The sequence below is a fragment of the Sphaeramia orbicularis genome, chromosome 18 (assembly GCF_902148855.1).
Source record: "Sphaeramia orbicularis chromosome 18, fSphaOr1.1, whole genome shotgun sequence".
NCBI classification, from domain to species: Eukaryota; Metazoa; Chordata; class Actinopteri; order Kurtiformes; family Apogonidae; genus Sphaeramia; species Sphaeramia orbicularis.
Genome location: NC_043974.1, coordinates 2,986,835 through 3,004,800, shown reverse-complemented (window position 1 = coordinate 3,004,800; position 17,966 = coordinate 2,986,835). Strand labels below are relative to the sequence as shown.

General features: G+C 37.8%; 1 protein-coding gene across 1 annotated transcript in view; it reads right to left on the bottom strand.

Annotated features, from left to right (window-relative positions):
- The window catches only part of dysf (dysferlin, limb girdle muscular dystrophy 2B (autosomal recessive)), a 285,908-nt gene that overhangs the window by 247,247 nt on the left and 20,695 nt on the right, over positions 1-17,966 (bottom strand). The window contains exon 2 of the mRNA XM_030162629.1: positions 718-773. Coding sequence (XP_030018489.1) covers positions 718-773 — 56 coding nt within the window. The remainder of the gene's footprint in view (positions 1-717; positions 774-17,966) is intronic.

Genomic DNA, 17,966 nt, shown 5'->3' with positions numbered 1-17,966 from the left:
AAACACAGACAGAGCCTATGGCAGGATACACTCAAATCACAGAAGAATGCACTGAGTATGTGCAGGAGGTTCCGTCTGGGGTTTTCTTCTTCTGGTCACCTGATGCTATAGCATCATCATTTCCATACAGTGGTGTTGTGCCAATCCATACACCAACACCAGGGCAGCGGTGTGAGATTTTTCCGCTCTGGGACCCATTCTCCAAAACTACCTTTTCAGGGCACCGACAACGCCGGTGTCATGTGGACGAAAGGCCCAAACTATATCAAACTTTTGCAGATGAATATTAATTTCTTTGTGGTGTTTCCTGTTGGATGCAACATGGAACCTCCATGGATTAGATGTGTCTGTCCAGTACGTCCCACAGGTGCTCAGTTGGATTGAAATTGGGTCGTCTTTACTTAGACCACTTTTGACAGGTACGAACCACTGCAGACCAAGAACACCTAACAAGACCTGAAGTGTTGGAGACGCTTTGACTCAGTCATCACCATCACTATTTGACCCTTGAGTTGTCCAGATCCTTATACTTGCCCATTCTTTATTCTTCCAAAACATAATCTTCATGGTCTAACTGTTCACTTACTTCCCAATTTATCCCACCCACTTAAAGATGAATGTGTTTCTCATATTTTGGTAATGACCTAGTTCAAGTAATTGTAATTCAAACAGCAAACGAGGAATAAATGGTTGTGTAAGGCTGTGTAAAAGACATACCTCATTCCAAACAGGGTTGGGGTTGTTCTTGATGATCTTTGTCTTCTTCTTGGACCCTGAAGAACATAAGGAGAAAGAAGATTTTAGTCATATAGTTCAAATAATGTTGTCAATCCAAGTTAGAAGGTAAAAGCTTTTAAATCCTCAAAAGCTTTTAAATTCTCAAAAAAAAAAAAAGTCAACTGTAGAACAACAACCACTGTCAATGTGTTGTATTAAATACGTAGACTGGAATCCTTACTTTCATGTCTGGCAGTGATTGCATTGTTTTACTGAGGTTTTACATGGCTGTTGGTTTATAACACATAATGACTAAACCGCAGATTAATCAATTAATCTCTTGTTTTTCTAGCTTGCTTTTGAGCAACATGATTTTTATCGAAGATGCTAACTGGCCATTTCATCAATCTGACTGTAAATAAGTGATGTGCATTTTATCAGGCTATCTCTATGACACAATCTGTTGCATTATTTATTAAGATTGATTTTAGAGCAAATGAGCAGGAAGTCTGGAAGAAAGACACCACAAAACCATTCTTACAACAGTACACTGTGAACATGGTGATAGATGTCTGTGTGTGTGTGTGTGTGTGTGTGTGTGTGTGTGTGTGTGTGTGTGTGTGTGTGCATTATCTTTCTGCAGTTTCCTGAAACATGAAGTTCTGAGCTTTGATTTCCTGTCTGTCAGACACTCTGACAGGAAGTAAGAGTGAAGGCCGACCAATAAGCTGCCAGGATTCATTGTAAACGCAAGAAGAGTTCTCGTCAGAGAAAACACCCCCCCACCCCACCCCACACACACACACACACACACACACACACCACCACAAAGGACAACAGAACAATTATTGTGAGAAAATTACATTGTGGACAGGTACAGTGATACTTCCAATCCGCATTTTATCTTAAACCAAAAACAGATACAAAGACGTTTGGACAGACTAAGCCACAACTTCCTGCTTGGGAACATTCAACCCTTGCTCCTCCCCATCTTCACTTTTTTCTCCAAACATGGGCACTCAAAGCTCCAAAAAGCCAAGACAGCAAAACCCACAAAGCAAAGACAAGGCTTCAGCAGTCTACAAGTCAGTGGTTGACAATACATCCACTTGAATTGAACTGTTTCCTCAGGGGGGTCCTCCACACTGGGAGCTGTGTCTGGTCTGCTAGTGGGGGTACTGTCCTTGGGTCCCTTTGGCCCGGCTGGCTGGGGGTCCTCCCTTCGATGTGGGGGTCCACCTGTCTGTCGGAGTCGGGGGGCCTGGGTGCCGGTCCCCCCGATGGCACGGCCTGTGGCTCCTCCCAGTGTGGACGGCCCCAAAGGTGGCGTTTCCTTGATCCACAGTGCCATGCCATGTCTCCCTGTTGTGTGCGTGTGTGTGTGTGTAAGTGTGTGGGCGTGTGTGTGTGTGTGTGTGTGTGTGCGTGTCTAGTATGGAGGGTGGGAGGGAGGGGTTTTCTTTGTAATTGTTATTCTGTTTTTATTGTGTAATTGTTTTTAATTCTGTAAAGCACTTTGTGTGCATCTGTGCATGAAAAGCGCTTTATAAATAAAGGTTGATTGATTGATTGATTCAGAGTACCACAGTTAGTCATGGAGTTCCTCAAGGCTCGGTTATTGGACGAATATACTGTTTATCTTATACATGCTTCTTTTAGGTAACTTAAGAAGGAAGCACTCCATCAATTTTTATTGCTACGCTGATGATACCCAATTATAGTTATTCATTAAACCTGATGAAGCTAATCTGCTAACTAAACTACAGGAGTGCATTAAAGATATTAAAGATTGGATGACCACAACTTTCTGCTATTACAGCTCAGACAAAACTGAAGTCATTGTGTTTGGCCCAAAAAATGTTAGGGATGCAGTGTCTAGCAAAGTAGTCACCATGGATGGTGTTACCATGGAGACCAAAACCACCATGAGGAATCTAGACATTATTTTCAATCAGGATTTATCCTTTAACTCACATATTAAACTGATTTCTAGAACTGCCTTTTTTCACCTGCATAATATTACTAAAATTAGGCATATTTTAGCACAAAATTATGCACATTAGTCCATGCTTTTATTACATCCAGACTAAATTATTGTAACTCACTTCTCTCAGGCTGTCCCAAAAAGTCTTCACAGACCCTTCAGTTATACCAGAATGCTGCTGCTCGTGGACTGACCAGGGCCGGTTCTAGTCTGTCATACTAGGGTGGGCTGGTTGAAATAACAGGTGGGCAGGTTTGGTTGGTGTGTACAGACGATAGCAATAGTGGCCTGAAGGCTCACAATTTGAATTGCAGTCCTGACATCACTGAAAAGAAGTGGTCTGGGGGTTTATGTAAGTATAAGAATCACTTTATTGATCCCAAAGAGAAATTCAACTGTCGGGCAGCTCATCGGTGTTCAATTACTCATTAATATAAAATAAAAATGATTTTAAAAGTCCTTCGTGCATATTTCTTTTCATTGGATGAGCTTGGAAAATAAAAGAATGAATACTAAATACTAATAAAATAAACTATTCTCACTGTGGCCAGAATTTATACAAAAAGAAGGCAGTCTACTCTTGTTCAAACTCAGACTGAAAAGTTGCACAGATAGAACAACCACAAAAACAACTGAAACTGGGCCAAAAGTAAAAATAAAAAAAATAAATTATATTTTTTCATATTTCACAAACCAAAAAAGTCTTATTCAAATTCAATCTGAAAAGTGACAAATGACAGAGAGAACAAAAAATCTTTCTTTTTCCATCTAAAACCCTGACATTCAGACTCAAACGTCAGTAGAACTATATACACATAGAACATCATGACAAAATTATTATAATAACTAATATAATTTAGTGACAGAGATCATTTTCCCCTCACTCGGTTTTGTCCCTTCCTTGGGCGACGGTTGAGATACTGTGTGTGCGTGTGTGTGTGTGTTTTACTGGTGCTGTGTATGTTTTTTGGTTTTACTGGTGTTGTGTTGCCCAATGTGTGTGTTTTATTGGTGCTGCTTTAGTCAGTGTGTGTGTACATAATGTGATGCGAGTGGCCACCGAACTGGGCCGGCTGCTCTGCAGGAGCCCAGAGACGATGCTCAGCCCAAGAGCACGTCAACAAGCCACAGATACAGTGACCCCTACGGGTGCAGCAGTGACCTTGATAGGTGCAGGAGAGACCAAGGAGGGACGCTGAACTCCCCGCAGCCCAGAAACGGACTGTGAGCTGCTGTAGGAGCGAATGAAGCGCTCAGGAAATGCAAAACAATAATGACAACCAATCACTGACGGAATAGGCTGTAAGCTGCCCATCCAATCGCAAATAAGAGCCAGTAGTGTAGTGTGTAGTGTTGTCTGTTATGTTTTTCTATTGGATAAATCTTTTCCCTTAACTTTCGACTGGGTGGGCAAGACGGACATTTGGGTGGGCTTAGCCCACCCCTGCCCATGCCTACCGCTGGCCTCGGGACTGACTGAGACCAGTATCAGAGACCATATTTGTCCTGTGCTGGCTTCTCTGCACTGACTCCCCGTAAAAGCTAGGATAGACTTTAAAATACTCCTCCTCACTTCCAAAGCCCTTCATGTCCAGACACCTACTTATCTGTAAGAGCTTTTAGTTCCATCCAGTCCATCTAGACCACTATGCTGTCAACATGCAGGCAACCTGGGAGTTCTAGAATCTCCAAAAGTAAGATGGGAGCTAGAGCCTTCAGCTATCAAGCTCCACTATTGTGGAACCACCTCCCTGCCTCGGTCTGGGAGGCAGACACCCTCTGTATGTTTAAGATTAGGAAGAAAACTTTCCTTTTTGATAAAGCTTATAGTTAGGGCGGCTCTTAGTTCAGCTGCTACAGGCTTAGAGTCAGAGTTAGACTAGTCAGGGTCTAGTCCAGGTTTGTACCTGTTAAAGGAAGTTTTTCCTTCCACTGTCACTGAGTGTTTACTCCTGGAGGATTCTGTTGGTGTATGTGAATTGGCTTAAGAGTCTGGTTTACACCAGCTCTAAATGGAAAGTGTCATGAGATAACTTTTGTTAGGATGTGATGTTAAGAAAGAAAGAAAGAAAGAAAGAAAGAAAGAAAGACACTGACTGACTGATGGACTGATGAACCATACACATACACTATGATATTTTAACCAAGACTGACAGGAAATAAAAAACCTAACGGAAAGGTCCATCATTAGTCACAATTCAAATTAACAAACAAGTGGGCACCTCTTCATTTCAATCACTGATTGTCATTAGCCTTATTTATTGTATCCATGTGGACAGATTTGACACATTTTTCACTTACATTTTGTTACTTTCCAGAAAGAAACACACACAATTAATAATTTTGATTTAGAAGCTATTTAAAAACTTCCATGGAATGGCAATATGACAAAGCCTCACATGACAAAAATAAAACATTTTTTGGTGACTTCCAAATTAATTCTTCTCTACATTTTACTTTCCCAAGTGATCTAGTACTATTTATTACAATATTATTCTCAGCATGTTGCATTTTTCATTGCAAGTCAGGTATTTTCCTATATTTAACTTCCTGATCATATAGACATCTATAACAGCTCAGAGTTTGTTCAAATATTATAATCTCAAAACAGAGAAACTGAAGAAAAGGGGACAAAATATACCATTAACTGAACAACAAAACAAGCATCAACAGCTACTGTCATTGGTTTCATTCGTGAATCAGTGTTTCACCACTCACTACAAATCCTCTGAATGTCCAAAAAGACATATCTGATAACACCAAAAACTTAAGAAAGTTAAGAAAGCGTCTTTGAGAGTCCAAAAAAACACTACACAAGTGTGATGTATTATTATTATTATTATTATTATTATTATTATGAAACTCCATTTTACATAAATTATTTAAATGTATTGATAGGATTAGTGGTTCAAATATTATTTAACAGGTTTCAGTATGTACCTTTGGTCACCAGCAGCTGTCTTTGTGAATTAACGTTGAATACATTCTGAAAATCACTGAACAGTATAATTGAACAAGTAAAATCTTAGCAATATCTGGAGACTGTCATCGACTCCACGTTGAATTTTAAGTTAAACTGTGAAGCTGTGAGCAGGAAGGGACACCAGTGTTTGTTTTGTCTGTGGAAGTTGTCCCATTTCCACATTGGCAGGACCATGATGACACTTCTTTTTTAATCTTGTTTTAATTGAGTTGTAACTTTTTCACTTGTGTTTGGAAACCTGCCCCTAAAACAAAGGAATGGACTGAACCGCATCATTCCATGGTCTGGTGGGCTCAGTGGGGGGGTCCCAGCTGGCGCTATCCACTAGGCAGTAACAGCGGCGCTCCAGCTCCACTTGTGCTGATGACTCTCAGCCCCTGACGAGGGAGTTCCAGCTGCTACTGTCCGGACGGAGATTCAATATGCAGAAATCTAAGACCACCCACTACAGGAACAGCTTTATTCCTGCTGCTATTTCTCTTTTAAATAGGTCTTGATGCATTTTACTTCCATTCTTGTGGTCTATCTTATTTTAACACGGTCTTAACTTATTTATTTACTGTCCCTTGTATTATATCATGTTTTTATGTTTTTATCATGCTCTTAACAAGTTTTATATTGGCCTTTTAGTGATACCTAATGACTTTTATTTATTTTAGTCTGTTTTAACCATGATCACTGAGCCGCTGGGAGTACCTGCCAATGTATGTGTCCTGTGTTTTTAATGTGTGTGTTTGAGATGCCCTCTCCAGACTGCAGAACAAATCTACCTACAGGTGCCAATAAAGTCACCTTTACCTTGACCTCACAAATGAAAGCTAATGGGCATGATGCACAAAACAAGGATAGGGAAAAAGTCGTGTTATGCTACTTAGTGTCAGAATAGGAAGACCAAATACAGATGATTTTTAGTTTATAGAATACCATTGTGGAAGACACTGTTCCAAGTTAAAAATGGACATTAAACCTGTAACCAGGCCGAGTGGACAAGATCCAGATGATAATGACAAGATCCACAGTCTTTGGTCTCCACACACTAGGACAAAAATGGAGTTTGCAAAGGAGAGTGAGAAGTTTGTGGCTAAAAATAGCAAGAGCAAGTCGGTTGTGTGGACCTGGTAAGGCTTCAAAGTTTCTTATGAAGACCAAACCATTCCTCGCTGCAAATTCAGCCTGAAGGCGTATCAGTCAAAGACAGCAGCACAACCGGCTTATTTCAGCTCCTCAAACATCGTTGCATTGCGGGCTGCACACAAAAATGACATGCCGACTTCTGTTGTCTTTTCTACTTTTAGCCAAAAATTTTAATCAAAATCAAAAATTGAGTTTTTAGAGGAAAAAAAAAATCAGGGTTTTTTTTTTTTCTGGGGGGGGGGGCAAATGGTGCAGCCCTAATATACAGTATATACATAGAAGACACACAACAGTGTGGAAATAAAAGGGTCGCCTGGAATTTCTAGTAATTGATAGATAAATTTTGAAAACTTCTGAATAAAAAATATATGGTGAGTCGATAAATACAATCATAATACATAAAAGGCATGACAAACTATGAGTCTGAAACTGAAGCATTGTGGTTCTGTTTATCTGTCAAATGTTTATTATGGTCAGTTTCAGATGATGCCGCTCTTTCTTTCATAATTCACTTTGTGCAGTAATCTACACCTGGCTTTTCTGTCTCCATCCATAATAATATACATTATATAGACTAAATGTCTTCTAAAATTAATGTTTATTTGCAACATAGTATAGCAAACTATTACATGATCAAAAACAAATTAATTTTAATGTTTTGAATGTCTGGGGTTGTCAGAAATTTGTCATGTTAAAATGGGGTCATGGGCCAAAAAAGGTTGGGAACCACAGATTTAACTGTGGCTTTCACAGCCTCATTCTTCATTTCTTGTAAACATCCATAAGGTTTTGTAAATGTCACTGTCTGAACCTGACAGGACGTCGCTGCATGTTACTGTCAACAACATGTACCCTCAGACAAAAACACATGGCCTCTGGTTCATTTCCATGGTTTACATGTGCATGTGCAGTAACACAATACACTGAAAAGCAGACCTGGGCATTGCATGGCCTGTGGGCCACATGTGGCCCGATGGCTGACCCTGTCTGACCCGCATGAGGTCATTGTCAAATTAAAAGTCAATGCAAATATATGTCATCATAATAGAGGCAACAAATACAATGGCCCTGCTTTTATTTTGAAGGATCTTCTAAATTAGCCTTTTTTTGCGTGTACTTCCGTATTGAGCATAAGGTTTATGCACCAACTGGTTTGTTGGTTCAGCCCATGAAGATCTCAGCTAACGCCAAAAACAGAAGGACTGATTCAGAATTAGGGCTGCACGATATTGGAAAAAACTGACATTACTATTTTTTTTAACCCTGTGAGATATATTGCTATATGAAAAAATACTCAGGAGGATATAACAGCTGGGCGGTGCCGACGTAAATGACCAAATAAATTAGTTGTGTTTCCTCTGGTTGTCGACAGGTGGAAGACACTGTTGACACAGAACACGTGTTTCAGTTTCATCCTTCTGTAGCTGAAATAATTCACGATAACTGACCCTGCTTTTCTGTTTGGCACCAAATCTTTGTTTTCAGTGATTTTCTCTTGTTCATCGCTCATTTTTCAATGTCGTTACCAGTGACTCACTCCATGTGCAGGGGGCGTGGTCTGCTTCTGCAAACTGATTAAGAATGATTGTGATTGGTGGATGGCTGTGTGCAGTGTGTGTCTGGTACCCAGGATGAACTTAGATGAGAACACGTAGAGTTCATTTACCTCCTACATTGCAGGACCTGCGATGTGACTATTACGCACATGTACGTACATTGCGATGAAGAGGCTCAAACAATATATTGTGCAGCTCTATTCAGAATGCAGAGTTTTTAACAAGACACGGAATTCTTAGTATTTCTTCACTTTAGTCAGAGGTTATAAAACAGAACTGACATATGCAAGCAAACAAAGCTGGATGCATGTATTATTTTTCATGTGAAGTTAATGTGGTGCTTGTGCTTTTTGTGAATATTCATTCAATCGTTGTATTCTGTACTCCACATTTTCATTGTATCATTGTATTGTTTCATGTGCTCTTTTTACAGATGTATATATTGAGCAGAGGTGCAGGTATATTGGTCCATCCCTTAACAACTGTCAAAGTTTCTCATGTGGCCCCGTAAGAAAATGAATTGCCCTCCTCTGCTGTAAAGAATGCCTACCTAAAGGCCTGTTTTTCAGCAGATACCAGGACTGGCTTCAACAGAAGGTGGGTCTTTTTGTACACCTGTAACTTAAGTTAATTTAATGATGCTAGGCTACTAGCTACATCCAATACACTTTTATCGGGATGCTTTGCTATCTCTTGTCTGTGTAGAGCAGTAGTGACCACCTGCTGGGTTGGAGTGGTACTACATTCATACACCTCCAGACTTCTGTACAAGATGTTATACTCCATTTTCCTGTTTGAAATACAAATGAAACCTTGTCCAAATCTTTGTGGATGTTTGAAACAAAGTTTTAGAGATGCATAACTTCACCAAAATATCCATGATTTAATAAAAGTAATGACTAAATATTTTAATAAGTAATCAGAGGGTGCGACTGTGCAGCACTAAAATAGCAAACATCAATCACTTTTTAACATTTAGTTTACTTTAGTTCACTTTTGCTAACACAACCAGTGGCCTCGGTTTCAGAGCATGTTAACACTGCATACACACACTCAGACACACACATTCACACACCCAGAGACGTAGTTTGTTTTCCTGTTTTCACCACAGTCATCATCCACTGTGAGAACACAAAGAAACACACACTAATTCAATTATACAAACACAAGTACACATGTACCTACGCAAGTGTACCTCCGCTCTCGGAAGGTATCTTAAAAAACACCTCCACCCTTCCACCGAGGGGTCAGGAGGCTACGTACGCATACAACACGTGTTGTGTGTGTGTGTGTGTGTGTGTGTGTGTGTGTGTCTGTGTGTGTGTGTGTGTGCGTGTGCGTGTGCGTGTGTGTAGGTGTGTGTGTGTGTGTGTGTGTGCGTGTGTGTGTGTCTGATATCTGAGCTGGCATCTGAGCGACAGGAAGTGGCACAGCGCTAACTTCCTGGTTAGCTCAGTTTGGCATAGTTTCTGTCATGATCCAAGAATAGAACAGACTGTGACACAAAGAATGGGAAAGCTAAGTTTAGACCTGACTGCATGTGTGCATAGTTGTGTGGATACATTTTAGCATTTAGACATATTTATGTGCATCATTTGGTACTGGATCATTTAAGTTGGACCCAACAATTAGAAAAGTCTACTGGAGGGCTGTGATGTGGTTATAGGATATTTGTTCATTCATTCATCCTTTATTTATTTGAAATATATGGAGGATCCAAATAAGAACTAGAAAAGCACTCGGAGAGCGCAGACCTCCGCCAAGGCAGGTCCTGACTGTAGTTACCAATTCATGTGGGAAAATGATATTTGATGCTTCATTAACCAGTCTTTCACAGCCACCATAAGACTAATGGATCATAGTGTTCTTCACACCATTTTTCATCCTCCATTACAAACTGATGGTTGTTTAAGAAAAGAGAAGACACTCACTGCATCAGTTAGGTTTGAAGAACTTCTTGCCCCTGAAACTTAAAGGAGGGATATTTTGCTTTTTTAAATGGAATTATGCATTTTCAAACATTTCCCTATGGTCTCCATAAACTGTAAATGCTCTGGTTGGGTCTGAATTCTACATTAATTCAACTCCACAGGTCCATCGTCAACCCTATTTCTGAGTAATGACACCAGAAAGGTGGTTTGGAGCGCTGGCCCTTTAAATGCACAGGAGACACTTCAGGCCCCGCCCCCTCCTGGTTGTTGACCGTGCTTTCTGTCCCATTCAACCAACAACTGAACATTTTCGGTCAGTGTTTTCAACCTCGGGGTCAGGACCCCACGTGGGGTCGCCTGGAATTCAAATGGAGTCGCCTGAAATTTCTGGTAATTGATAAAAAAAAAACAAAAAAAAAAAAACTTACTATTAAAAAAATATGGTGAGTTGAGAGAGACAATCACAATACATAAAAGACATGACAAACTTCAAAGCTGAAACTGAAGCACTGTGGTTCTGTTTATCTTTCAAATGTTCACTGTGGTCAGTTTCAGATGCTGCAGCTCTTTCAAAATTCATAATTTGAGTTCTTGTTTTTTCAGTATTAATTTGCAGCCTTCTAAATACAAGCTTGACTGACTGCACATATCCTGACCAAAGAAAATAAAATTAAAAAGCCTAACTGTCCTCTAAAATTAACATTTATTTGCAACATAGTATAGCAAACTATTACATGATCAAAAACAAATTAATTTTAGCTTTAAAAAAAAATTATCCGTTTCGAATGTCTGGGGTTGCCAGAAATTTTTGATGTTAAAATGGGGTCATGAGCCAAAAAAGGTTGGGAACCACTGTTTTAGGTAATTGGCTTGAAATTTGGACATATTTTCAGTCTGGACTACAACCACTGCTGCTGACAAACAATTATGTTGTACTCTGAGAAGCGTTCATCTGAAGTCTGGACCTTATATGTGCAAATGTGGAGATGGAACTAGTTATAAAACGTAACAAATTAAGAGGGAATTGAAACAGGTTGTAGAAATCCACCGGATTTTTGCCTAAATTAATATAAAGATAGTTTTGTAGCACCTGGAGGGTTCAAATTCAAACTATTATGGTCCAAATACACAGAGAAATGAACCTCAGACTAAGAAAAGTGGGTTTAAATAAATATGACCCCTTTAATTATCACTGCAGTAATTACCCAGTGGAAGGATCCAAACTATTTGTTCAATTCAGATTTGTAATTTTTTGGCCAGGCTGTGTAGTTTCTTCATTTAAATGTAAAGTGAGACTATCTAATCCATCTTCTATATTTGTAACACCTCAAAGATTTTATGTCTAAGACATTCTTTCTCTGTCTGTCTGTCCTCCTATACCCCAGCCCACCCCACCCACCCACACACACACACACACACACACACACACACACACACACACACACACACACACACACACACACTTACATCTCCCTCTTTCTCCTACCACATCTTCCTTGATACATGAGCTGGACTTCTTCATTCTATAAATGGACATAGTATCTGTTTTAATGGAGGACAGAAAACTCTCACACCCTGTGTGCTCTTACGTCCTGTAGCTGTTGTAAACCAGAAACACTTCTAATGAGACCAACATCCCAGGGAGTAGAAGATGAAGACGTTGAAACTGCACTGCATGAACTATTCAACCGTTCTTCTGAAACTATCCCATCTCTCTTTACCTGTAATGCTTGTTTCAGTAAACTAGCATTTGTATGATAATTTAGCTTGAATTTCCCTTGGAATTAAAGTACCTACCTACCTACCTACTAGGGGTGTGTATTGGCAAGAATCTGGTGATACAATACAAATCACAATAACAGGATCACGATACGATATATCGTGATATATCACGATACTGTTAAAAAGGCATTTTTTTCACTTGTTTATTAATTTTTTTTATGATTATTTCCTTAAAGTATTGAATTACACCAGAAATCTGCACAAATACTAAACACATTTTTATTTGATCCCAACAGGATCTAATGTTCTATCACAAAATGTTCCTGTGATCAAACTGAAATTCTGTTTTACAGACATTACAGTTCAAGATCCTCTTCAAATGTTCATATTCTATTAGTTCAGAACTAACATCAGAACAGTATTTTAAGTCAATCCCAACAAAGGAACTAACATTACTGAATAAAAGAGTGTTAAATAATAATAAATAAAAAAGAACAAAAAAACCCAAAAATGAACGAGCACAATATCTTCATTTGAATAAACACCTAAAAATATTGATACAGTACTTTTTAATATCAATACAGTATTGTGAAATGAAACATCGAGATATATTGCAGAACCGATATTTTCTAACACCCCTACTACCTACCTGCCTACCTACCTACCTACCTGTCTGTCTGTCTGTCTATCAAACTAGACAGGAAATCCAAAATCCCCTGTATTTTCATGAAACCTGATGGAAGGGTAAGACGTGAGAAAAGGAAGGAATCCAGCTCTGCTTCTATCCAAAAATCATCCATAATGTTTTTACACAAGGTTTGGCTGAATTAGTGCACATATGGCACTTTTATCACAAAATTGTTCTTTACTTAGTAGTATGTTAACATCAACCCTTTCACTTTGTCTTTTACTTTTTACTTGTCTCATTGAATCAGTTTTATTCAGTGTTTTACCTTTGCTTGGTGCTTAGCTGACTCTTTATCTTTGTAATAGTGTTTTTGATTAATTGCATCATCTTGCTTTGCCTGCTGCCTCTATCATTCCAATAGGATTTTGATGTGGTCTGTTTGATTTATCTGTGTTCACTTCAAATTCGGTCACAGGACAATGGTTGGAAGTTAGCCAACAATTACACATTCACAGTATTGTTGATTGATATGTATGATATATCTCTGTACAAATAAAGAAACAGAAATAACATGGAGTCTCTCAATGCTCCTCTTGTTTATAACTACATAATTAAATATGTCCTGTAGTAAACATGTACAACAGAAAGTATTTTTGGATTCGTCATGATGGAAACACATGGGCAAATCCATACATGTCCTCCCCTTTGTGTGAGCATGATGGCACCAGGAAACAGTGTTCAGACAAAGGCAGGAAGTTAAGAGCAGAGCTCACCTCATTAAGAGTACAGACAATAACTTGTAGAAAGTACAACAACAAACTGAAGGTGATGGAAAAACAGACAGACCAGGTAGCCAGGCCAGTTTCATCTTGTGGCCATTTGGCCATTTGGCCCCAGCCAAAGTAAATAACGTGAGCTGCCATACTCCCAAAAATAAAAACCAGAGGTCAGTTTGATCATCAACAAGAAATAATAAAGGCCCCGAAAATAGGACAAATGCCTTGTGTCTAAAACTGTACATTCTAGTTTTTAAGCATCATTTATTTCTACCATTTGGATTTCATGAATTCATCAGTATAAATCATGTTGTTTTCAGTACTTTGTTGATCTGGATTTCTCATTAACAGCTCTGCAGGTGTTTGGAAACCTTACATATCAATGCAAATATGTCAGAATAAAAGAACTGAAACAAAGAACTTCTGTCCCAGGAAATGCATGTTTGAGACAGAAGCTGTTCAGTGATTTTTCAAGTCAGAGAAAAATGAGCCTGATAGTTTTTGCTCTGATATAGACAGAGTTGTGGTAGTGAAACATGTTCAGAAATATACCCCTATAAGGATTTAGTTTGGCATATTACACACCTTTGGTTACAAACTGGAAAAGACAGATTTTTATCACATCTTTGTGGTTTGTGCATGTTTAGTGAGATAACTGCACTTGAAACCAAGCTATAAAAGGATCATGATTTTGTTTAAATATAACTAAATAGTGATTTAAAGAGCAATTTATCTTTCATAACATAACATAACATGTTGTAGGTGCCTAAACTTAATATTAAAAATCCTTATATACATAAATGAATAATAGTGGAGTTAGAGATGTTTGAAAACTGACATGAGCCCTTAAAACTTTATACATATACAGTACATATATAATAAAAACTAAACAAAAAAACAACTATAATATAAATTAGATTTATATTTTCTTCAAATGTTGATACTTTGATCTGACACCAGACAATGGCAACATAGTCTGGTGACTGGGATGATTTTATAGGATATATGATGTCAGTGGTTGTCAAATGTTTTACAGTGGAGTACCCCCTGAAATATACTTTTTTTATCCGTACCCCCAACTCTCACTTCAGCATTTTGATTGAAAAAAATTAGGCAAAATTTGCTCCTGCACCAGAGGTGTCTGTTTATATTTCCAAAACTTTGTGAAACAAACAACATATATTTAACTGTAATTTATAAAAAAAACAAAACAAAGCAAAACATTTTTTAGAGTAAATTTTGTGTAAAATCTAAACTGAAAAGTGCCCTCTTTCATTGATAAGAAAAATAAATAAATTGGTCATTAATTAATAAATGAACCTTTCATCAACAAAAAATAATGATTTATCTACTCAAATAAACTCATTTTGAATAATATAAAATATAAATGTTCTTCAAATGTTACCAAAGCTTAAACAAGATAACTGACAATAAAACTATTATATGAATGTATTTATTATGTTTTATATTTCATCATTCAGTATTTATTTTGTATTCAGTCCTAGGGGTGTTAGAAAATATTGGTTCTGCAATATATCTTGATATTTCATTTCACAATACTGTACTGATATTTAAAAGTACTGTGTCAATATTTTTAGGTATTTATTCAAACGCAGATATGGCAGAGGTTCATTTTTGCTTTTTGGTTTTCTTTATTGTTTATATTTTATTTATTATTATTTAACACTGTTTTATTAAATAATGGTTATTTGAAGGATCCTAAAAGCACTTTTTACTGTCTGAGAGGCAGATGTTAGTTCCTTTGTTGGGATTGCACAAAAATACTGTTGTGATGTTAGTTGTGAACTAATAGAATATGAACATTTGAACAAGAACTTAAACTGCAATGTCTATAAAATATAATTTATGTTTGAACACAGAAATATTTTGTGATATAACATTAGATCCTGTTGCAATGAAATAAAAATGTGTTTAGTATTTGTGCAGATTTCTGGTGTAATTCAATTCTTCCAGGAAATAATCACATTAAAAAAACTAATTAAACAAAAAATTGCCTTTTTAACAGCATCATGATATATTGTATCATGATCCTAGTATCGTGATTTGTATTAGTATTGCCAGATTCTTGCCAATACAGAGCCCTATTCAGTACATGAGGATTTATTTAATGTATTTATACAAAAACATTTCCAGTGCCCCCTGGGTTTCTTCCAAGTACCCAACTTTGAGAGACTATATTATGTGATCTACACTATTGGTGGAATGCTGCAAAAGAGCAAAGGTTTCTTTTTAATACCAAGAAATGGGTTCTCGATACGATCCTCCTGAAGGGCTGTAAAGATCTGCTTTACTTTACAGCCCAAATCCTGTGCTGTGTCCAGTTCTGCCTGACAACAGTAGCCTCTTACCTCTGAAAGTGACACTAGCAAGAGGGTCAGAGTGTCTCAGGTTATTCGCTCGCTGCAGAACACAACGTAACATGGCTGAAGATGCAGAGACTGGAGCCTGAAGTATTCACGATGAAGGAAAAAATAAAAAGGGGAGCCCAAATCAGGCTTGGTGAAGGTTCACCAGGTGAGGCAGATTCAGGACCCAAGTTCTGCCGGTTACATGACCAACAGAACCGAGTGGACGGATTTCAACTGATATGATTAAAAGTGGTGACAATAGAAAAAGTGAGAAATAAAAACTCCTCTGTAGGTACAAGACACAAAGAAAGATATCCACTGCTCAGAGAACAATACTGAATAAATACTGAAAAATTCTGACACTTGAAAAAAGGAAAAGAAATCCATCTAGTCCCAGAAGAGCAAAACACAAACAAAGCACATTTCCACATATGGCACCATCCAAAACTGCAGAAGAAAAGTGATTTTTTTCCCAGATGAAGTGTGTCTGTTCAGAGCTGGATTTGTTCTCTGTCTGAATCTATCCAACCAGAGCACAGCAACACCTCACATCCAGAGGAAATCCCAACATTTCCTGTTCTCTTTTCCTCCTTTGTCTCCTCGTTGTCCCCTTATCTATGCCACATCTCTGTCTGTCCATCTGTAGGACACATTCCTGTGCGTTCTATGGATTACTTCATGTATCTGTATGTTCAGAGAGTATGTGTCTGTATGTTCAGAGTGTATGGATGATAAATATATTTAATTTGTTTTCAGCACTTTAACCCCTAAACACCCAAACAGGGACAGACCAAAACCATCTACTGTTTAAACCTGTTGATCCACCAAACCTGTCAACCCATGTCAATAATTGGTGTAAAACACAGTTATTCATCTTTTCATGGTCATCAGATATGACCCATTTGGATGTTCAGAGGCTCCGCAGTTACTGTGGAAACACCACCATCTTCTACAACATTTATTGATCAGTAAAACCCATGGAGTTAGATAGGGATGTAATGATCACCGGTATAAAGATAAACCGCGCTAAAATTCCCAACGGTTAGTATTACCGTTTAAATTGTAATTATCATGATAACCGTGTTTGATACTGCACTTTGAGAGAGAGAGAGAGACAGAGAGAGAGACAGAGAGAGAGACAGAGAGAGAGACAGAGAGAGAGAGAGACAGAGAGCCGGTCCAAGCGCACAGAGTGAGACTATCTATCTGTCTGTCTGTCTGTCTGTCTGTCTCTGAAAAAGAAACTCAGACAACTCAAACTTGATTTATAAAATGGTCAAACAGTGTCCATGTTGTATGTTTGATGTTTACATGGTAATATTTGAATGTTTCTGCAACAGAAAGTACATTGTGCCTATTATTTTATTTATTTTTTTCCAAAACACAACTTGGTTAAATTATTTCAGTGTGTGTATCAGTACTTTTTGAACATTTTGAGCACAATTTCTACAATACCGCGATAATAATGATAACTGTGATAATTTTGGTCTCAATAACCGTGACATGAAATTTTCATATCGTTACATCCCTAGAGTTGGATCAATGACAGTGGATGGACACACTGGGTTTATATTAAATAGTAAATAAAATGACAGAAAAATGTACAAAATAAATAACATGAAAAAATAAGCAATGTGAAAGAAGGTAGTTGTTTTCATGTTCAGTTATTGATATTATTTGCTGAAAAAGTCATTTTTTTCTCTGTTTCTGATAAAATAACCGACATCTTTAATCTGAGCTTTTAAACACCTACATGATCAGTGAATTAAATGTAGGAAAATACATGATTTTCACTAAAAAAAAAAAGCTTAATACAGAGGATAATATTATAATAAATGATAAGAAATCATTCAAGAAAGTTTTAAATATAGAGAAAAATTCATTTGGGAACTGACACTAAAGTAGTACTGGATCTTTATGGGTTCAAATCCCTCAATATCACCTTTAAAATGTGTGTTTTAAGAACTGAGTTTTGTGTTTGTGGCAAAGGACTAAAACAAGTAATACATGCAGCATCAAAACTGGTTGTTTGTCACCTTAAAGTCCCCAGAGTTCACTCAGACTGATTTAAAAAAAAGCGTAGATGGGTCATAACTGCGACATTTAAGAAGTTACAAAGTAGTTTTAGGTTGACAGTTTTAAAGGATGCTTTCACATACCCATTCA